Source organism: Stenella coeruleoalba (genome assembly GCF_951394435.1).
Source record: "Stenella coeruleoalba genome assembly, chromosome: 20".
NCBI classification, from domain to species: Eukaryota; Metazoa; Chordata; class Mammalia; order Artiodactyla; family Delphinidae; genus Stenella; species Stenella coeruleoalba.
The window spans coordinates 26,164,307-26,181,234 of record NC_137166.1 but is presented as its reverse complement, the minus strand read 5'-3'; the positions used below and the strand labels follow the sequence as shown (position 1 = coordinate 26,181,234).

At 39.2% G+C, this 16,928-nt stretch overlaps 1 protein-coding gene across 8 annotated transcripts in view; it reads left to right on the top strand.

The window, feature by feature from the left end:
- The window catches only part of LOC307178258 (uncharacterized protein), a 1,492,981-nt gene that overhangs the window by 329,736 nt on the left and 1,146,317 nt on the right, over positions 1 to 16,928 (top strand). For all 8 annotated transcript variants that reach the window (XR_013825157.1, XR_013825158.1, XR_013825159.1 and 5 more), the window contains one exon: positions 14,387 to 14,455. Coding sequence is in view for 5 of the 8 variants with exons in the window: in XM_079906244.1 (XP_079762370.1) it covers positions 14,387 to 14,455 (69 nt within the window). In the remaining 3 variants the exon portion in view is untranslated. The remainder of the gene's footprint in view (positions 1 to 14,386; positions 14,456 to 16,928) is intronic.

Below are 16,928 nucleotides of genomic sequence, written 5' to 3'. Positions count from 1 at the left end.
CTAGTAGTTTTATGGTTTCATGTCTTATGTTCAAGTCTAATTCATTTTGAGTTGATTTCTGTATATGGTGTAAGATAGTAGTCCAGTTTCATTCTTTTGTATGTGGCTATCTAATTTTCTCAACACTGTTTATTGTAGAGACTATCCTTTCCCCATTGTATATTCTTGGCTCCTTTGTTGTAGATTAACTGACCATATGTGCATGGTTTATTTCTGGGCTCTTTATTCTGTTCTATTGATCTATGTGTCTGTTTTTATGCCAATACCATACTGTTTTGATTACTGTTGCTCTGTAATATAGTTTGAAATCACAACGCATGATAACCCCAGCTTTATTCTTCTTTCTCAAGGTTGCTTTGGCTATTTGGAGTCTTTTGTGGTTCCATACAAATTTTAGGAATGTTAGCTCTATTTCTCTGAAAAATGCCATTAAGAATTTGTTAGGGATTTCATTGCATCTGTAGATTGCTTTGGGTAGTATGGACATTTTAACAATATTAATTCTTCCAGTCCATGAGCATGGGATATCTTTCTACTTATTTGTGTCTTCTTCAGTTTCTTTCATCAGTGTCTTATAGTTTCCAGTGTACAGATCTTTTACCTCCTTGGTTAAATTTATTCCTAGGTCCTTTATTTATTTGATTGTAAATGTCATTTATTTCTGTAGAATATCTTTTCTATCCTTATTTACCTGGTTAATGGAGGATAAGGACCATGTCATTCCTCTTTATACTCCCAATAAAATTTAATAAAAGGCAAAAGTCAGTCGTAATTTAGTTTTTTTGTAGTTGGATATTTAGGACTTGGTGATTCAGATGCTGCAAATATCTCTAAGACATGTTAGCTGAGAGATCATAACTATATGGTATGCAAGTAACTACTGTCCCCTTCTCTGTCTGTGTAGATATTGTTAACCAATCAGAACACTCTACCCACTTAGGTCCTAACTTGACCTCAGAATATTTTCCAACACAAATTTCCAAAAGATTTTCCCAACTTCTTTCCTCTTTTTAATCAGAAAATAATTTAAATTTTCTTAATGATTTGACTTCTATATCAATTGATGTGCTGCTCTTAAATGTGGTATTGGAGGAAATAGAATTGGTAGGCAAAACAAAGAAGGAAACCACAATTGATTGGATATTTATTACATGCTACACCATTTACCTGCATCATCTTAAATTCTATCAACGGGTTTTTAACGTAAGTTTTGTCCCCATTATACAAATGAGACGACTGGAATTCAGAGGGTTAGAATCATTTGCCCAAAGTCACACAGCTGGCAAATATGATACAGGATTTAAACATGAGCAATTCTGTTTCAAGAGTTCCTCCCTTTGTCTTCCTTTGGAACACCACCCTACTCAATCACTGTGCCTCTGAATAAAACAACTATCTCCCCTGCTTCTCACATGACTGCTGGGCACTGGTGCCTTCCTCAGGGTGCTTTAGTGACAGTGAGGTTATTAAGAAGCATGTGGTTCCTTTTCTACCCATCTAACTTCCTCCTCTGACTTAGTCCAAGTAAGGATTAATTTTCTAATTTTCACAGAGGCAGAAGTAGAAGTAAGTGGAGGTAAGCTTTAATGCCATCTCCTATCCTTTTCCTCTTCAGATCTCAATAAGTTAAGAGATGTAGGAATTCTATGGTTACTTTCTCATCCCTTCAGGTAATGGCTAGCAAGGAACTGTCCTATCAGTAGCAGCATGGACCAAGTCCAGGCTCTGGTGCTTTAGGATTCTCCAAAGAGAGAGAAGGTCATTGGGCTTTTGCTTCATGACGTTCCCTGGATGTTATCCTGACTCTTGTTGGAAGGGCCAGGAAGCAATGACTAGGCTTCCTTACTATATTAAATGTAATTAGAGATTCAGGAGCTGCACCACTCAGGCACAAATCCTTTAAAAAATATGTATTTAAATAAATACATGTTTATATATTTTATATTGGCTAAGCTAACCCTCCCACTTCAAAAACAGTATTGTCACCTCAGCTCGCATTGCTCTATTATGATCAGTGGCACTGAGCAGCTTTATATTCAAGGCTCACGAGTTTCAGTTACTTCAGGAGACAATCTGGTAACTGAAGATAGAAAGTCTCACTTCAGAGTGGCATTCACTAAGAATTTCATTCCATGGGGGATAGTCCAGAGGAATCTTACCAATATACTTTCCTTCTCCAAAATATGGGGTGCACATATAGTCAGTGTGTGTGCTTGTGTGTCTGTGTGTGTTTAGTGACTAAATATTAAAAAGTTCAGGCATTGTACATTTAGACACTCTCTGCTGTGATCATAGAGCATCTTATACAAATATCTGTCAGAGCACTTAACTGACTGAATTGTTACTCCCTATGTATCTACTCATTTTCTAGATCTTAAGCTTTTAGAGCATTTTCGAAGTAGTAGTATTAGTATTAGTAATAACAAGAACAACAACTTATTGAGAATGGATCATGTGCCAGATACTACCCCATCTATACCTATTCACATATTTTGTCCTTACAACTGACCCTTTGATGTAGGTACTATGAGATCCCAGCCACTGAGGAAATTATGAGGATAGTGGTAATTCTAATGGACAGAAACTGGGATTGGCATAGAGGAGTACGCCTGTGGGAGATTGATTACCCTCCAGTTAAAAACACTCAGACCTAATTAGCTGTATATATAAGCCAAGGACTCAGGTGGCCAAGTCTAGAGCCGAGGTGTAAATAAAGAAGTAGCGTGTATATCTGAAAGAGTATGATCATTCGGGTCAGGCAAATCTGGTTTTAAGTTTTCTTTTGAAGGCTAGGAATAAAACCAATGTGTAAAAGAAGCAAATATTAGAAGCAACTTGTAGAATTGTTGCAAGAATTAGGATGCCTGCCGTTTCTAGTTGATGCCAATTATTAGCGGAATAAGAATTTTTTAAAGTTATTTCTAGGAATGAAGGTATAAGGGAACATGGGGCCAAGGACTCAGTTGTGTTATGGGGCTCTCCATGCGTGGAATAGTGGGAAGAAGAAGAGATGCCAATGGGGACAAAAGAGTAAAGAGGCAGAAAGAAAAGCAGAACAGGAATTTGTTCTGGGAATCTAATTCTTTGGTCAGGATTATCAAGGTTGAGGAATATGCAAACCAAGGTCATTGTGAAGAATGAAGTCACCTCTGAGAGGGAGGACCATTCTGATATAATTGGGACCACAAATACAAACTCAGAAATATTATTCTGATTTTCCCACAGACCCAATAAAATAAAGACCAGGATTCGTAGGAACCAGGGCTCAGCAAAGTTAACTGAAATATGAAGTTATATAGGGAGAAAATGGCAAAGACAGAGCTTGGGCCTATGTTTGGATTCACGTCCATAAGAATGGGGACTTACAAAGCAGAAACCCACTAGTGAGAGATGTGAAAATGATGATTTTTTTCCCTTTTCTTTAGAAGTCATGCCCAGTCATTGAAGTCAGCAGCTATTATGGAACTAACATTTTGGTAAACCCCTAGTTAGATTCTTCTGCATCTTTAAAAAGCCATAGATTAAACCAGGAAGAGATACTATAGATCAGTAAATTTACACGTTTTATTTTTCCTGGGTCCTGCTCAGCTGCAGTGTTCAGTGAATGCAAGTGCAGTAAATACTTGGTCACAGATCCCATTTACATAACTATAGCCTGACAATGCAGGGAGTAAGAAAGTATCATTTTCTGTACCCTTTAGAATTACATGGAAATGAACAAGCTTTTTCTTTCTTTTCTTTATAAATTTGTTTATTTATTTATTTATTTATTTTTGGCTACATTGGGTCTTCATTGCTGTGCGTGGACTCTCTCTAGTTGCATTGAGCTGGGGCTTCTCTTGTTGCGGAGCACGGGTTGAAGCACGTGGGTTTCGGTAATTGTAGCACGTGGGCTCAGTAGTTGTGGCTTGTGGGTTGTAGAGCACAGGCTCAGTAGTTGTGGCACACAGGCTTAGTTGCTCCACGGCATGTGGGATCTTCCCAGATGAGGGCTTGAACCCGTGTCCCCTGCATTGGCAGGCGGACTCCAAACAACTGCGCCACGAGGGAAGTCCCAACAAGCTTTTCTTTTTTCCTCAACAGTGGTTATGTAAAACAAATATTTGTGATAATTTTTAAAAGCTTGTTTCAGTGCAAAAATAAAGCAGTTTATAAGACAAAGGAGACAAATAGCTAAATTAAGACAGTTGAATGATTACAATGTACACACACATAAGATCAAAAAGTGTGGTTAAATTGCACACTGAAATCACTAAAAGAGGAGAATTTTATTGCCAAATAATTAAATCTCTTTTTAAGTGTACTTTTTTTTCCTATACAAGCAAATTTAAAATCTTAGTGAATCTTTTCTTTTTTCCCTTGGAAAATGTATTTGCCAGATTAAGTCTTTATCCTCAGCATGCAGAGTTTTCATAATTGTTTTGCTATTTTTGTTTATAAAAATGTCCAATAGAGGCCATGATGCCTGATTTTGCAGATCTATCATTTATATGCTGTGGGCAGGCAGGTAAAAGAGTGAAGTCATGAACTTCTGTCGCTCACTGAATAATAGTCATAGTTAACATTTACTGAGCATGTACTAAGTGTCAGGGACTCTGTGAATGCTTTAAGTGGATTGTCTACTTCAATTAACTTAATGAATTAAATATGAGAGAACTGAAATGTAGAGAGATTAATCTAATTTCCCAGAATCAAATAATAAGGAAGTGGGAGGCTGAGATTCAAAGCAGCTATAGAGTCTGTACTCCTAATCAAGGGGTTACATTCTTCATTTTCTTATCAAATTGAAGACAAATTGTCAGTCCAGGCCTTCACACCCACTGGTTGCTAGACTAATGTAAACTTAACATTGAAAAAAAATCTGGTAGCTCTTAAATTTACATCTATGACATTTCTCCCTGATATATTTGGTTTTTCTAACAGTGGAAGATATTAATGAGCTTATATTGTCAGTAACTGACAGCTTTGTAACAAGATTTTTATTAGTATTAACCATCATGGCAACAACAACATTAAAGAACAAGATAGTAACACCTAATATGTGCTGAGCATTTACATATGCCAAGAGTGATATTTAAAGAACATACGTGGTTTCTGCTTTTTCTTTGGGCATTTGCTACTCCAACCAGTCCATATTTAAAATGCCGGGAGGAGCTTCAAGTGGCGGAAGAGTAAGACGCGGAGATCACCTTCCTCCCCACATATGACATCAGAAATACATCTACATGTGGAACAACTCCTACAGAACACCTACTGAACGCTGGCAGAAGACCTCAGACCTCCCAGAAGGCAAGAAACTTGCCATGTACCTGGGTAGGGCAAAAGAAAAAAGAAAAAACAGTCAGAAGAATAGGGACGGGACCTGCACCAGTGGGAGGGAGCCATGAAGGAGGAAAGGTTTCCACACACTAGGAAGCCACTTCGCAGGCGGAGACTGTGGGTGGCGGAGGGGGAAAACTTTGGAGCCACGGAGGAGGGCGCAGCAACAGGGGTGCGGAGGGCAAAGGGGAGAGATTTCCGCACAGAGGATCGGTGCCGACAAGCACTCACCAGCCCGAGAGGCTTGTCGGCTCAGCCCTGGGGTGGGCGGTGGGGGGGGGGGGGGGTTGGAGCTGAGGCTCGGGCTTCTGTCAGATCCCAGGGAGAGGACTGGGGTTGGCTGTGTGAACACAGCCTGAAGGGGGCTAGTGCACCACAGCTAGCTGGGAGGGAGTCCGGCAAGAGACTTTTTCTTGCCTCTTTGATTCCTGGTGCGTGAGGAGAGGGGATTAACAGCGCCACTTAAAGGAGCTCCAGAGATTGGTGTGAGCCGCAGCTATCAGTGCAGACCCCAGAGACAGGCATGGGACACTAAGGCTGCTAGTGCAGCCACCAAGAAGCCTGTGTGCAAGCACAGGTCACCATCCATACCTCCCCTCCCGGGAGCCTGTGCAGCCCGCCACTGCCAGGGTCCTGTGATCCAGGGACAACTTCCCCATGAGAACGCATGGCACGCCTAAGGCTGGTACAACGTCATGCTGGCCTCTGCCAATGCAGGCTCGCCCCGCATCCATACCCCTCCCTCCCCCCAGCCTGAGTGAGGCAGAGCCCCCGAATCAGCTGCACCTTTAACCCCGTCCTGTCTGAGCGGGGGAACAGACGCGCCCCAGCGACCTACACGCAGAGGCGGGTCCAAATCCAAAGCTGAACACCAGGAGCTGTGCGAACAAAGAAGAGAAAGGGAAATCTCACCCAGCAGCCTCAGAAGCAGTGGATTAAAGCTCCACAATCAACTTGATGTACCCTGCATCTGTGGAAAACATGAATAGACAACGAATCATGCCAAATTGAGGAGGTGGACTTTGGGAGCAAAGATATATATATATTTTTTTCCTTTTTTCTCTTTTTGTGACCATGTATGTGGATGCTTCTGTGTGTAATTTTGTCTGTATAGCTTTGCTTTTACCATTTGTCCTAGGGTTCTGTCTGTCCTTTTTTTTTTTAATTACTTAAAAATTTTTTTTTCTTAATATTTTTTATTTTAATAACTTTTAATTTATTTTACTTCATTTTTATTTTATTTTATCTTCTTTCTTTCCTTCTTTCTTTTTCTTCTTCCTTTTATTCTGAGCCGTGTGGATGAAAGGCTCTTGGTACTCCAGCCAGGCATCAGGGCTGTGCTTCTGAGGTGGGAGAGCCAAGTTCAGGACACTGGTCCACAAGAGACCTCCCAGCTCCACATAATATCAAACGGCGAAAATCCCCCAGACATCTCCATCTCAACACCAAGACCCAGCTTCACTCAACGACCAGCAAGCTACAGTGCTGGACACCCTATGCCAAACAACTAGAAACAGGAAAATAACCCCATCCATTAGCAGAGAGGTTGCCTAAAATCATAATAAGTCCACAGACACCCCAAAACACACCACCAGACTTGGACCTGCCCACCAGAAAGACAAGATAGAACCTCATCCACCAGAACACAGGCACTAGTCCCCTCCACCAGGAAGCCTACACAACCCACTGAACCAACCTTAGCCACTGGGGACAGACAGCAAAAACAAAGGGAACTACGAACCTGCAGCCTGCAAAAAGGAAACAACAAATACAGTAATTAAGCAAAATGAGAAGACAGAAAAAAACACAGCAGATGAAGGAGGAAGGCAAAAACCTACCAGACCTAAAAAATGAAGAGGAAATAGACAGTCTACCTGAAAAAGAATTCAGAATAATGATAGTAAAGATGATCCAAAATCTTGGAAATAGAATAGAGAAAATACAGGAAACGTTTAACAAGGACCTAGAGGAACTAAAGAGCAAACAAACAGTGATGAACAACACAATAAATGAAATTAAAAATTCTCTAGAAGGGATCAATAGCAGAATAACTAAGGCAGAAGAACGGATAAGTGACCTGGAAGATAAAATAGTGGAAATAACTATTGCAGAGCAGAATAAAGAAAAAAGAATGAAAAGAATTGAGGACAGTCTCAGAGACCTCTGGGACAACATTAAATGCACCAACGTTTGAATTATACAGGTCCCAGAAGAAGAAGAGAAAAAGAAAGGGACCAAGAAAATATTTGAAGACATTGTAGTTGAAAACTTCCCTAATATGGGAAAAGAAATAGTCAAGCCCAGGAAGCACAGAGAGTTCCATACAGGATAAATCCAAGGACAAACACACCAAGTCACATATTAATCAAACTATCAAAAATTAAATACAAAGAAAACATATTAAAAGCAGCAAGGGAAAAACAACAAATAACACACAAGGGAAACCCTATAAGGTTAACAGCTGATCTTTCAGGAGAAACGCTGCAAGCCAGAAGGGACTGGCAGTGCATATATAAAGTGATGAAGGGGAAAAACCTACAACCAAGAGTACTCTGCCCAGCAAGGATCTCATTCAGATTTGATGGAGAAATTAAAACCATTACAGACAAGCAAAAGCTGAGAGAATTCAACACCACCAAACCAGCTTTACAACAAATGCTAAAGTAATGCCTAGAGAAGTCTCTAGGCAGGACACAAGAGAAGGAAAAAACCTACAATAAGAAACCCAAAACAATTAAGAAAATGGTAATAGGAACATACATATCGATAACTACCTTAAATGTAAATGGATTAAATGCTCCAACCAAAAGACATAGACTGGCTGAATGGATACAAAAACAAGACCCATATATATGCTGTCTACAAGAGACCCACTTCAGACCTAGGGACACATACAGACTGAAAGTGAGGGGATGGAAAAAGATATCCATGCAAGTGTAAATCAAAAGAAAGCTGGAGTAGCAATTCTCATATCAGACAAAATAGACTTTAAAATAAAGACTACTACAAGAGACAAAGAAGGACACTATATAATGATCAGCGGATTGGTCCAAGAAGAAGATATAACAATTGTAAATATTTATGCACCCAGCATAGGAGCACCTCAATACGTAAGGCAAATACTAACAGCCATAAGAGGGGAATATGACAGTAACACAATCATAGTAGGGGACTTTAACACCCCACTTTCACCAATGGACAGATCATCCAAAATGAAAATAAAAAAGGAAACACAAGCTTTAAATGATACATTAAACAAGATGGACTTGATATGTATAGCACATTCCATCCAAAAACAACAGAATACACATTTTTCTCAAGTGCTTATGGAACATTCTCCAGGATAGATCATATCTTGGGTCACAAATCAGGCCTTGGTAAATTTAAGAAAATTGAAACTGTATCAAGTATCTTTTGTGACCACAAAGCTAGGAAACTAGATGTCAATTACAGGAAAAAATCTGTAAGAAATACACATGGAGGCTAAACAATACACTAATAACCAAGAGATCACTGAAGAAATCAAAGAGGAAATCAAAAAATACCTGGAAACAAATGACAATGAAAACACGATGACCTAAAACATATGGGATGCAGCAAAAGCAGTTCTAAGAGGGAAGTTTATAGCAATACAATCCTACCTTAAGAAACAAGAAACTACTCCGATAAATAACCTAACCTTGCACCTAAAGCAATTAGAGAAAGAAGAACCAAAAAAACCCAAAGTTAGCAGAAGGAAAGAAATCATAAAGATAAGATCAGAAATTAATGAAAAAGAAATGAAGGAAACGATAGCAAAGATCAATAAAACTAAAAGCTGGTTCTTTGAGAAAATAAACAAAATTGATAAGCCATTAGCCAGACTCATCAAGAAAAAAGGGAGAGGCCTCAGACCAATAGAATTAGAAATGAAAAAGGAGAAGTAACAACTGACACTGCAGAAATACAAAGGATCATGAGAGATTACTACAATCAACTCTATGCCAATAAAATGGACAACCTGGAAGAAATGGACAAATTCTTAGAAAGGCACAACCTTCCGAGACTGAATCAGGAAGAAACAGAAAATATGAACAGACGAATCACAAACACTGAAATTGAAACTGTGATTAAAAAATCTTCCAACAAACAAAAGCCCAGGATCAGATGGCTTCACAGGCAAATTCTATCAAACATTTAGAGAAGAGCTAACACCTATTCTTCTCAAACTCTTTTCCAAAATATAGCAGAGGGAGGAACACTCCCAAACTCATTCTGCGAGGCCACCATCACCCTGATACCAAAACCAGACAAAGATGTCACAAAGAAAGAAAATATAGGTCAATAACAGTGATGAACATAGATGCAAAAATCCTCAACAAAATACTAGCAAACAGAATCCAGCAGCATATTAAAAGGATCATTCACCATGATCAAGTGGGGTTTATCACAGGAATGCAAGGATTCTTCAATATACGCAAATCAGCGTGATACACCATATTAACAAATTGAAGGAGAAAAACCATATGATTGTCTCAATAGATGCAGAGAAAACTTTTGACAAAATACAACACCCATTTATGATTAAAACCCTTGAGAAAGTAGGCATAGAGGGAACTTTCCTCAACATAATAAAGGCCATATATGAGAAACCCCCAGCCAACGTCATCCTCAATGGTGAAAAACTGAAACCATTTCCACTAAGATCAGGAAAAAGACAAGGTTGCCCACTCTCAACACTATTATTCAACATAGTTTTGGAAGTCCTAGCCACAGCAATCAGAGAAAAAAAAAAAAGGAATCCAAATCAGAAAAGAAGTAGTAAAACTGTCACTGTTTGCAAATGACACGATACTATACATAGAGAATCGTAAAGATGCTACCAGAAAACTACTAGAGCTAATCAATGAATTTGGTAAAGTAGCAGGATACAAAATTAGTGCACAGAAATCTCTAGCATTACTATACACTAATGATGAAAAATCTGAAAGTGAAATTAAGAAAACACTCCCATTTACCATTGCAAGAAATAGAATAAAATATCTAGGAATAAACCTACTTAAGGAGACAGAAGACCTGTATGCAGAAAATTATAAGACACTGAGGAAAGTAATTAAAGATGATACAAATAGATGGAGAAATATACCATGTTCTTGGATTGGAAGAATCAACATTGTGAAAATGACTATACTCCCCAAAGCAATCTACAGATTCAGTGCAATCCCTATCAAACTACCACTGGCATTTTTCAAAGAACTAGAACAAAAAGTTTCACAATTTGTTTGGAAACACAGAAGACCCCGAATAGCCAAAGCAATCTTGAGAAAGAAAAACGGAGCTCGAGGAATCAGGCTCCCTGACTCCAGACTATACTACAAAGCTACAGTAATCAAGAGAGTATGGTACTGTCACAAAAACAGAAGTGAAGATCAATGGAACAGGATAGAAAGCCCAGTGATAAACCCACACACATATGGTTACCTTATCTTTGATAAAGGAGGCAAGAATATTCAGTGGAGAAAAGACAGCCTCTTCAGTAAGTGGTGCTGGGAAAACTGGACAGGTACATGTAAAAGAATGAAATTAGAACACTGCCTAACACCATACACAAAAATAAACTCAAGATGGATTAAAGACCTAAATGTAAGGCCAGACACTATCAAACTCTTAGAGGAAAACATAGGCAGAACACTCTATGACATAAATCACAGCAAGATCCTTTTTCACCCACCTCCTAGAAAAATGGAAATAAAAACAAAAATAAACAAATGGGACCTAATGAAACTTAGAAGCTTTTCCACAGCAAAGAAACCATAAACCAGACGAAAAGACAGCCCTCAGAATGGGAGAAAATATTTGCAAATGAAGCAACTGACAGAGGATTAATCTTCAAAATTTACAAGCAGCTCATGTAGCTCAGTATGAAAAAACAAACAACCCAGTCCAAAAATGGGCAGAAGACATAAATAGACTTTTCTCTAAAGATATACATGTTGCCAACAAACACATGAAAGAATGCTCAACATTGTTAATCATTAGAGAAATGCAAATCTAAACTACCATGAGATATCATCTCACACCAGTCAGAATGGCCATCATCAAAAAATCTAGAAACAATAAATGCTGGAGAGGGTGTGGAGAAAAGGGAACACTCTTGCACTGCTGGTGGGAATGTGAATTGGTATAGCCACTGTGGAGAACAGTATGGAGGTTCCTTAAAAAACTACAAATAGAACTACCATATGACCCAGCAATCCCACTACTGGGCATATACCCTGAGAAAACCAGAATTCAAAAAGAGTCATGTACCAAAATGTTCGTTGCAGCTCTATTTACAATAGCCAGGACATGAAAGTGACAGAAGTGTCCATCAACAGATGAATGGATAACAAGATGTGGCACAGATATACAATGGAATATTACTCAGCCATAAAAAGAAACGAAATTGAGTTATTTGTAGTGAGGTGGATGGACCTAGTCTGTCATACAGAGTGAAGTAAGTCATAGAGACTAAAACAAATACCGTATGCTAACACATATATATGGAATCTAAAAAAAAAAAAAAAAAAAAAAAATCATCCTGAAGAACCTAGGGGCAAGATGGGAACAAAGACACAGACCTACTAGAGAATGGACTTGAGGATATGGGAAACGGGAAGGGTAAGCTGTGACAAAGTGAAATTGTGGCATGGACATATATACACTACCAAACGTAAAACAGATAGCTAGTGGGAAGCAGCCACATAGCACAGGGAGATCAGCTCGGTGCTTTGTGACCACCTAGAGGGGTGGGATAGGGAGGGTGGGAGGGAGGGAGTTGCAAGAGGGAAGAGATATGGGAACATATGTATAACTGATTCACTTTGTTATAAAGCAGAAACTAACACACCATTGTAAAGCAATTATACTCCAATAAAGATGTTAAAAAAATAAAATTAGATAAAATGCCTGTCCCTCTCCTCTCCCTATCACATTACCTTGGTCAAAGGGAAAAGACATGACCGAAGCTGAACTAATCAATATTCCTTTCCTAGGAATTAGAATCTTTTTTTGTTTAATTGATTTAATTGATTTAGTTTTCACTGGGTTGGGTCTTTGTTGCTGCGTGCGGGCTTTCTCTAGTTGCAGCAAGCGGGGGCTACTCTTTGTTGCGCAGCATGGGCTCTAGGTGTGCGGGCTTTAGTAGTTGTGGTACACGGGCTCAGTAGTTATGGCTCGCGGGCTCTAGAGTGCACGCTCAGTAGTTGTGGTGCACGGGCTTAGTTGCTCCACAGCATGTGGGATCTTTCCGGACCAGGGCTCGAATATGTGTCCCCTGCATTGGCAGGTGGATTCTTAACGACTGCGCCACCAGGAAGCCCTAGGAATTAGAATCTTGAACTTAAAGACAGAAGGTAATTGGAGTTATATAATTCAAAATAACCCTAGAGATGATGGCCTGTGAATTCCCATGTCTGAGACAGCACCCAGAAGTACTCCATTTCTGACTTTCCTGTGAGCAGTAAGCTTGTGGTTGTTTCCTTTTGTATTGTTTTGTTGTTAGCACAATGCGGTATTTAGACTTTTTTGATTGCAAATGAAAAAATGTAATTCTGGCTCAGCACTTGTGGTTGTGGTTATGATCTTAGCTTTCAAAAGACAAAAACTGAAGCTCAAAAAAACTTAAATGGAAAAATAGACCTAGATTCTAATGCCAAAATTATTACCAAATGTCCAGAACCGTGAAAAGGTTGTGATTTTACTCTACTTACAGGCTAACAAGTTAGTCTGCTTCAGTATCACGGACTGTAGACATGAGACTACTGGTTCAGAGAAAAGAATGTTTTTCCTCACAGCAAAAGCAGAAACCAGAGCTTTATTATCATTTGTTTTGGTTCCCCCACCTTCTCCCTTCACCAGGTCTAAGGGAGTGCATTACAGGAGAGAAACTCTGGGTTATAGGATTCACCACTGTCATAGTAAGTGGAAGCAGTTTTTGCTAGGGGACTGGAGCGGGTAGAGACATTATCTCATTCCTCAAGGTTGCTTTCTGCTCATGGAGTCCTGAGAACTGGTCCAGGTAAAGAAAGCTCAAGATCTTGCATTCTTGGCATACCCGGCAAGTATGTGCTGGGATGCTCAAGGTCTATGGCAGATGGTGTCTCTCAACACTTCTGTGCTCTATTGCTTTTCAGACTTTGAGGTGGCCATATTAGTCTTCCAATAAATTATAAAATAAATTTCCCACTCCTTCTATTTGTGCCCCACTCCTGTTTTTTAGAAGCAAATTGAGTTAGAGAATAAAGGGAAAGGCTCAATTAGTAAAGGCACCAGCTCTGCTTAGAAATATTTCAGGACCTTTTCAGGCTGGTTAATAGGCATAGATTTGGTGAATAGTGCAGGGAGCACAAGAGGGAGACTATGTAATCATATTTGGTTTAATATGCTTGTGTCTTGATGCCTTAGACAGAAACAACACAGGAACCTAAATCAAAGAGATACATGTGCACACATAGCTGTATACACACTGGAAAATAAAAGCATAATCAGTATCAATGGTATTGCATTATCAGGTGTTTATTGAGTGAGTGCTTTAGTCCAGGTACCTCAATGGATGCTATGAATGTAGGGGTGAACTAAATAAATTTGGCTCCTGTGCTCAGGGAACTTGTCATCTTAGTGATATTTATGGAGGAAAACTCCTATTTATGAGAGACTTAACTAATGTTTGTGGAGCTCTTAAGACCTTTCCTGTCCACTTTTTCATGTAATCCTAAACATAATCTAGAGATGTCAGTATTACAAATAATAGTAGCCGACAAATAAGGAAACAAAGGCTTAGACAAGTAATTCATTTGCCAAAGAATGTACCTCTAGCAAGTAACTGAATCAACACTCACAGAATACTTCTTAGAAATCTCATTTATTCATTCGACAAATACTTATTGACCTCTATATGCTAGGCACTGTGCTATGTACTGAGTACACAAAGGACATGGTTTTTTGGGCCTCCTGTGTTCCATAATAACATAAGATACTTTTTTTTGTGTTGTTCAGTCCATATGGAACGCTTTTCTTTCCTTCACCTGGTAATTCTTCTGTCTTCCAGATTCAAGTTAATGATCCTCAGCACAGCCTTCCCAACCCTCAAATGGCCTCCAGAAACTTCTGCTTTGTTGTAAGTAGCACGATTAATCATATATTTATGTGTTTATTTCTTAAGTATGCAGATTTCTAAGTAGACTGGATGCTTCCCTGAGGGGAAGCACTGTATCTACTTTTGTTGACCATGTTTTATTCAACATGTAGCAGAGTTTCTGTCACAAATTATGCACTCAGTTAATTGTTTGAATGAGTAAATGGATGACTTAAGTACCCTAAATATCGTCTATAGTAGTTATCATTTAGTTTGCAGATTGTGATAGGTATTATAAAGTCCATTTTTCAGAAGGGAAAAACTGGATTCAGAGCACTTAATGGGATGCCCTGAGGTGGCACAGCTAATACAGACAGAGCTGGGACTGGACCCCAGGTCAACATGGTATCCAAGCCATTTCTCCTCACAGCCTCAACAGAGATTTTATTTGTGTTCTCAAGGAAGTAATTTTTCTCTGAGAGACTTTTATTCCCCTCATTTGTATCCTGCAAACAACTTTCATGGACCTGTAGATTGTCTTTCTCACAGATCCATAGCTCGATCCTCTGCTTTCTACTTCCTTTCCTCCTATTTCTAGCTAAATGTCCAAGCAGCACACAGCAGAAGGTGATCCGGAAGGAAAGGCTGGCAAGGGAAGAATCTGTAATTAAGCCAACGAGCAATAACATACAGTATCCTTGGGCAATACCACCTGGATTGACCTTCTAGCCAATGCAGATGTGACCTTCTAGAGGCCTGGGGGTGGGGGGTTAGAGGCTTTAGCTGCTGCAGCAGAAATCACTTGGGCAAGAGGTAGGAAGACTGGAGAGAGATGACTTTGTTACGTGGGCCATTGTTCCCTGGGCAGAGACTGCAGGCCTGGTCTTCAAAGACCTGCTGCTGTTTTGTGTGTTCAGAAGCAATTTGGAAAATGCCATCATGTCAACTTTATTTCCCTGCTCTCTAGGGGTACTCTGTGGTTGCCCATAAATAATCCTATCTGAGGCTGAAAATTACTGTGAAGTGTTCACTGCACTGGGCCTAACTTCAAACGTACAGGAGCCAGAATTTTTAATGAACTTTATAAAGCTTACTGATTTTTTCTAATAATAAAAGAAATGCACACTTGTAGAAAAACTTGAAATTATAAAGTATCAAGCAAATGAAAAGAACCCCTCTAATCCACGTTTTATTGTATATTCACTAAATGATTTACTCCAAATGTCTCAAAAAATATGCTTGTCTGTCTCTTATGTTTACTAAAACGTAGTGTTTTGTTTTTTTTTTTTGGAGAGTTGGCATTTGAAGCATAAGGTATCTTATGAGTTATTAGCACCCTAAAACTCAGTGTTGCATTATGTCTTCTTCTAACTACAATATGCAAAGTAAAATCTTGGTGACTGTAAGTGCTGTGACTACTTTTTCTGGAATTCATGAGTTCCAAGTCAGGAGTCAGATTTATTCAATTTTTCATTCTTTCCTAGACTTTCCTTTCTAGGACTTAGTGCATAATTATACCCTTTAAATAACTAGAACCAGGTCTACATGAGAATGTTATTTACTATAGGGCAAGATTTGCTGAACCTCCAAATGGTCAGGAAAAAGTGACTAAAGGAAAGAAAGAGTTGATGAATGAATGAACAGGTGTACGAATGGATGTATGAATTCTGTCGGGTCCTTAGTAGGTGTACCTTAACTTTAACTTTTTTCCCGTAGTTTACTAATCAGGTGTGGAATGTTTTCACAGTGGTTCTCAACCTGGGGGTGATTTTGCAAGATGGCATTTGGCGTTTCTTTTGTCACATCGGGGTGGGTGGGGTGTGCTACTGACATCTAGTGGGTAAAAAGCCAGGGATGCTGCTAAACTTCCTACACTGCACAGGCCATCCCCCCTCCCTGCTCCCCAACAAAGAATTATCAAATTATTCATCACTCAAATGTCAGTAGTGCTGGGAGGCTGAGAAACCTTGGTTTAACATAAAGGTGGGTGTGTTTCATTGGCTTCATAGGGGAGATACCTATAGGTCAAACATGGAGGATTCTTGTGTGCAGATAAGCAAGATTATAAAAGTGATAATAAAACATGCCATGTTTTCTATTAAGAAAAAAAATCATCTTCTTTTCTTGGTACAGATGGTCTTATGCCTGTAAATCTGCCATTCTTTCAGTAATCACATAAAGAAAACGGATGATTTAAAGCAGTTATAAGGTTTATCTTGCAGGAGGAAAGTGTGGGTGTCTAAAGAAGAGTAAACATAAATTCTGTTTTACATGTGAGAAGCGAAGTCATTTAGAGTGTAACACAGCTTCCATCTGAACTGTGGCTGAAAGAGAGGTGTAAGATATGGTCAGTGATTTACGAGTATTTTTGTAAGAGAAATACGTAGGCCTGGGTAGAGCCAGCCTTTTCTGATGTGCCGTAATAGAAATTTTACTGTTTTCCTCGCAGTCAAATAAAGTTCAGAAGTATAGATAGATTGTTACCTTGTATTAGTACTTTCTAGGCTGCCTGTCA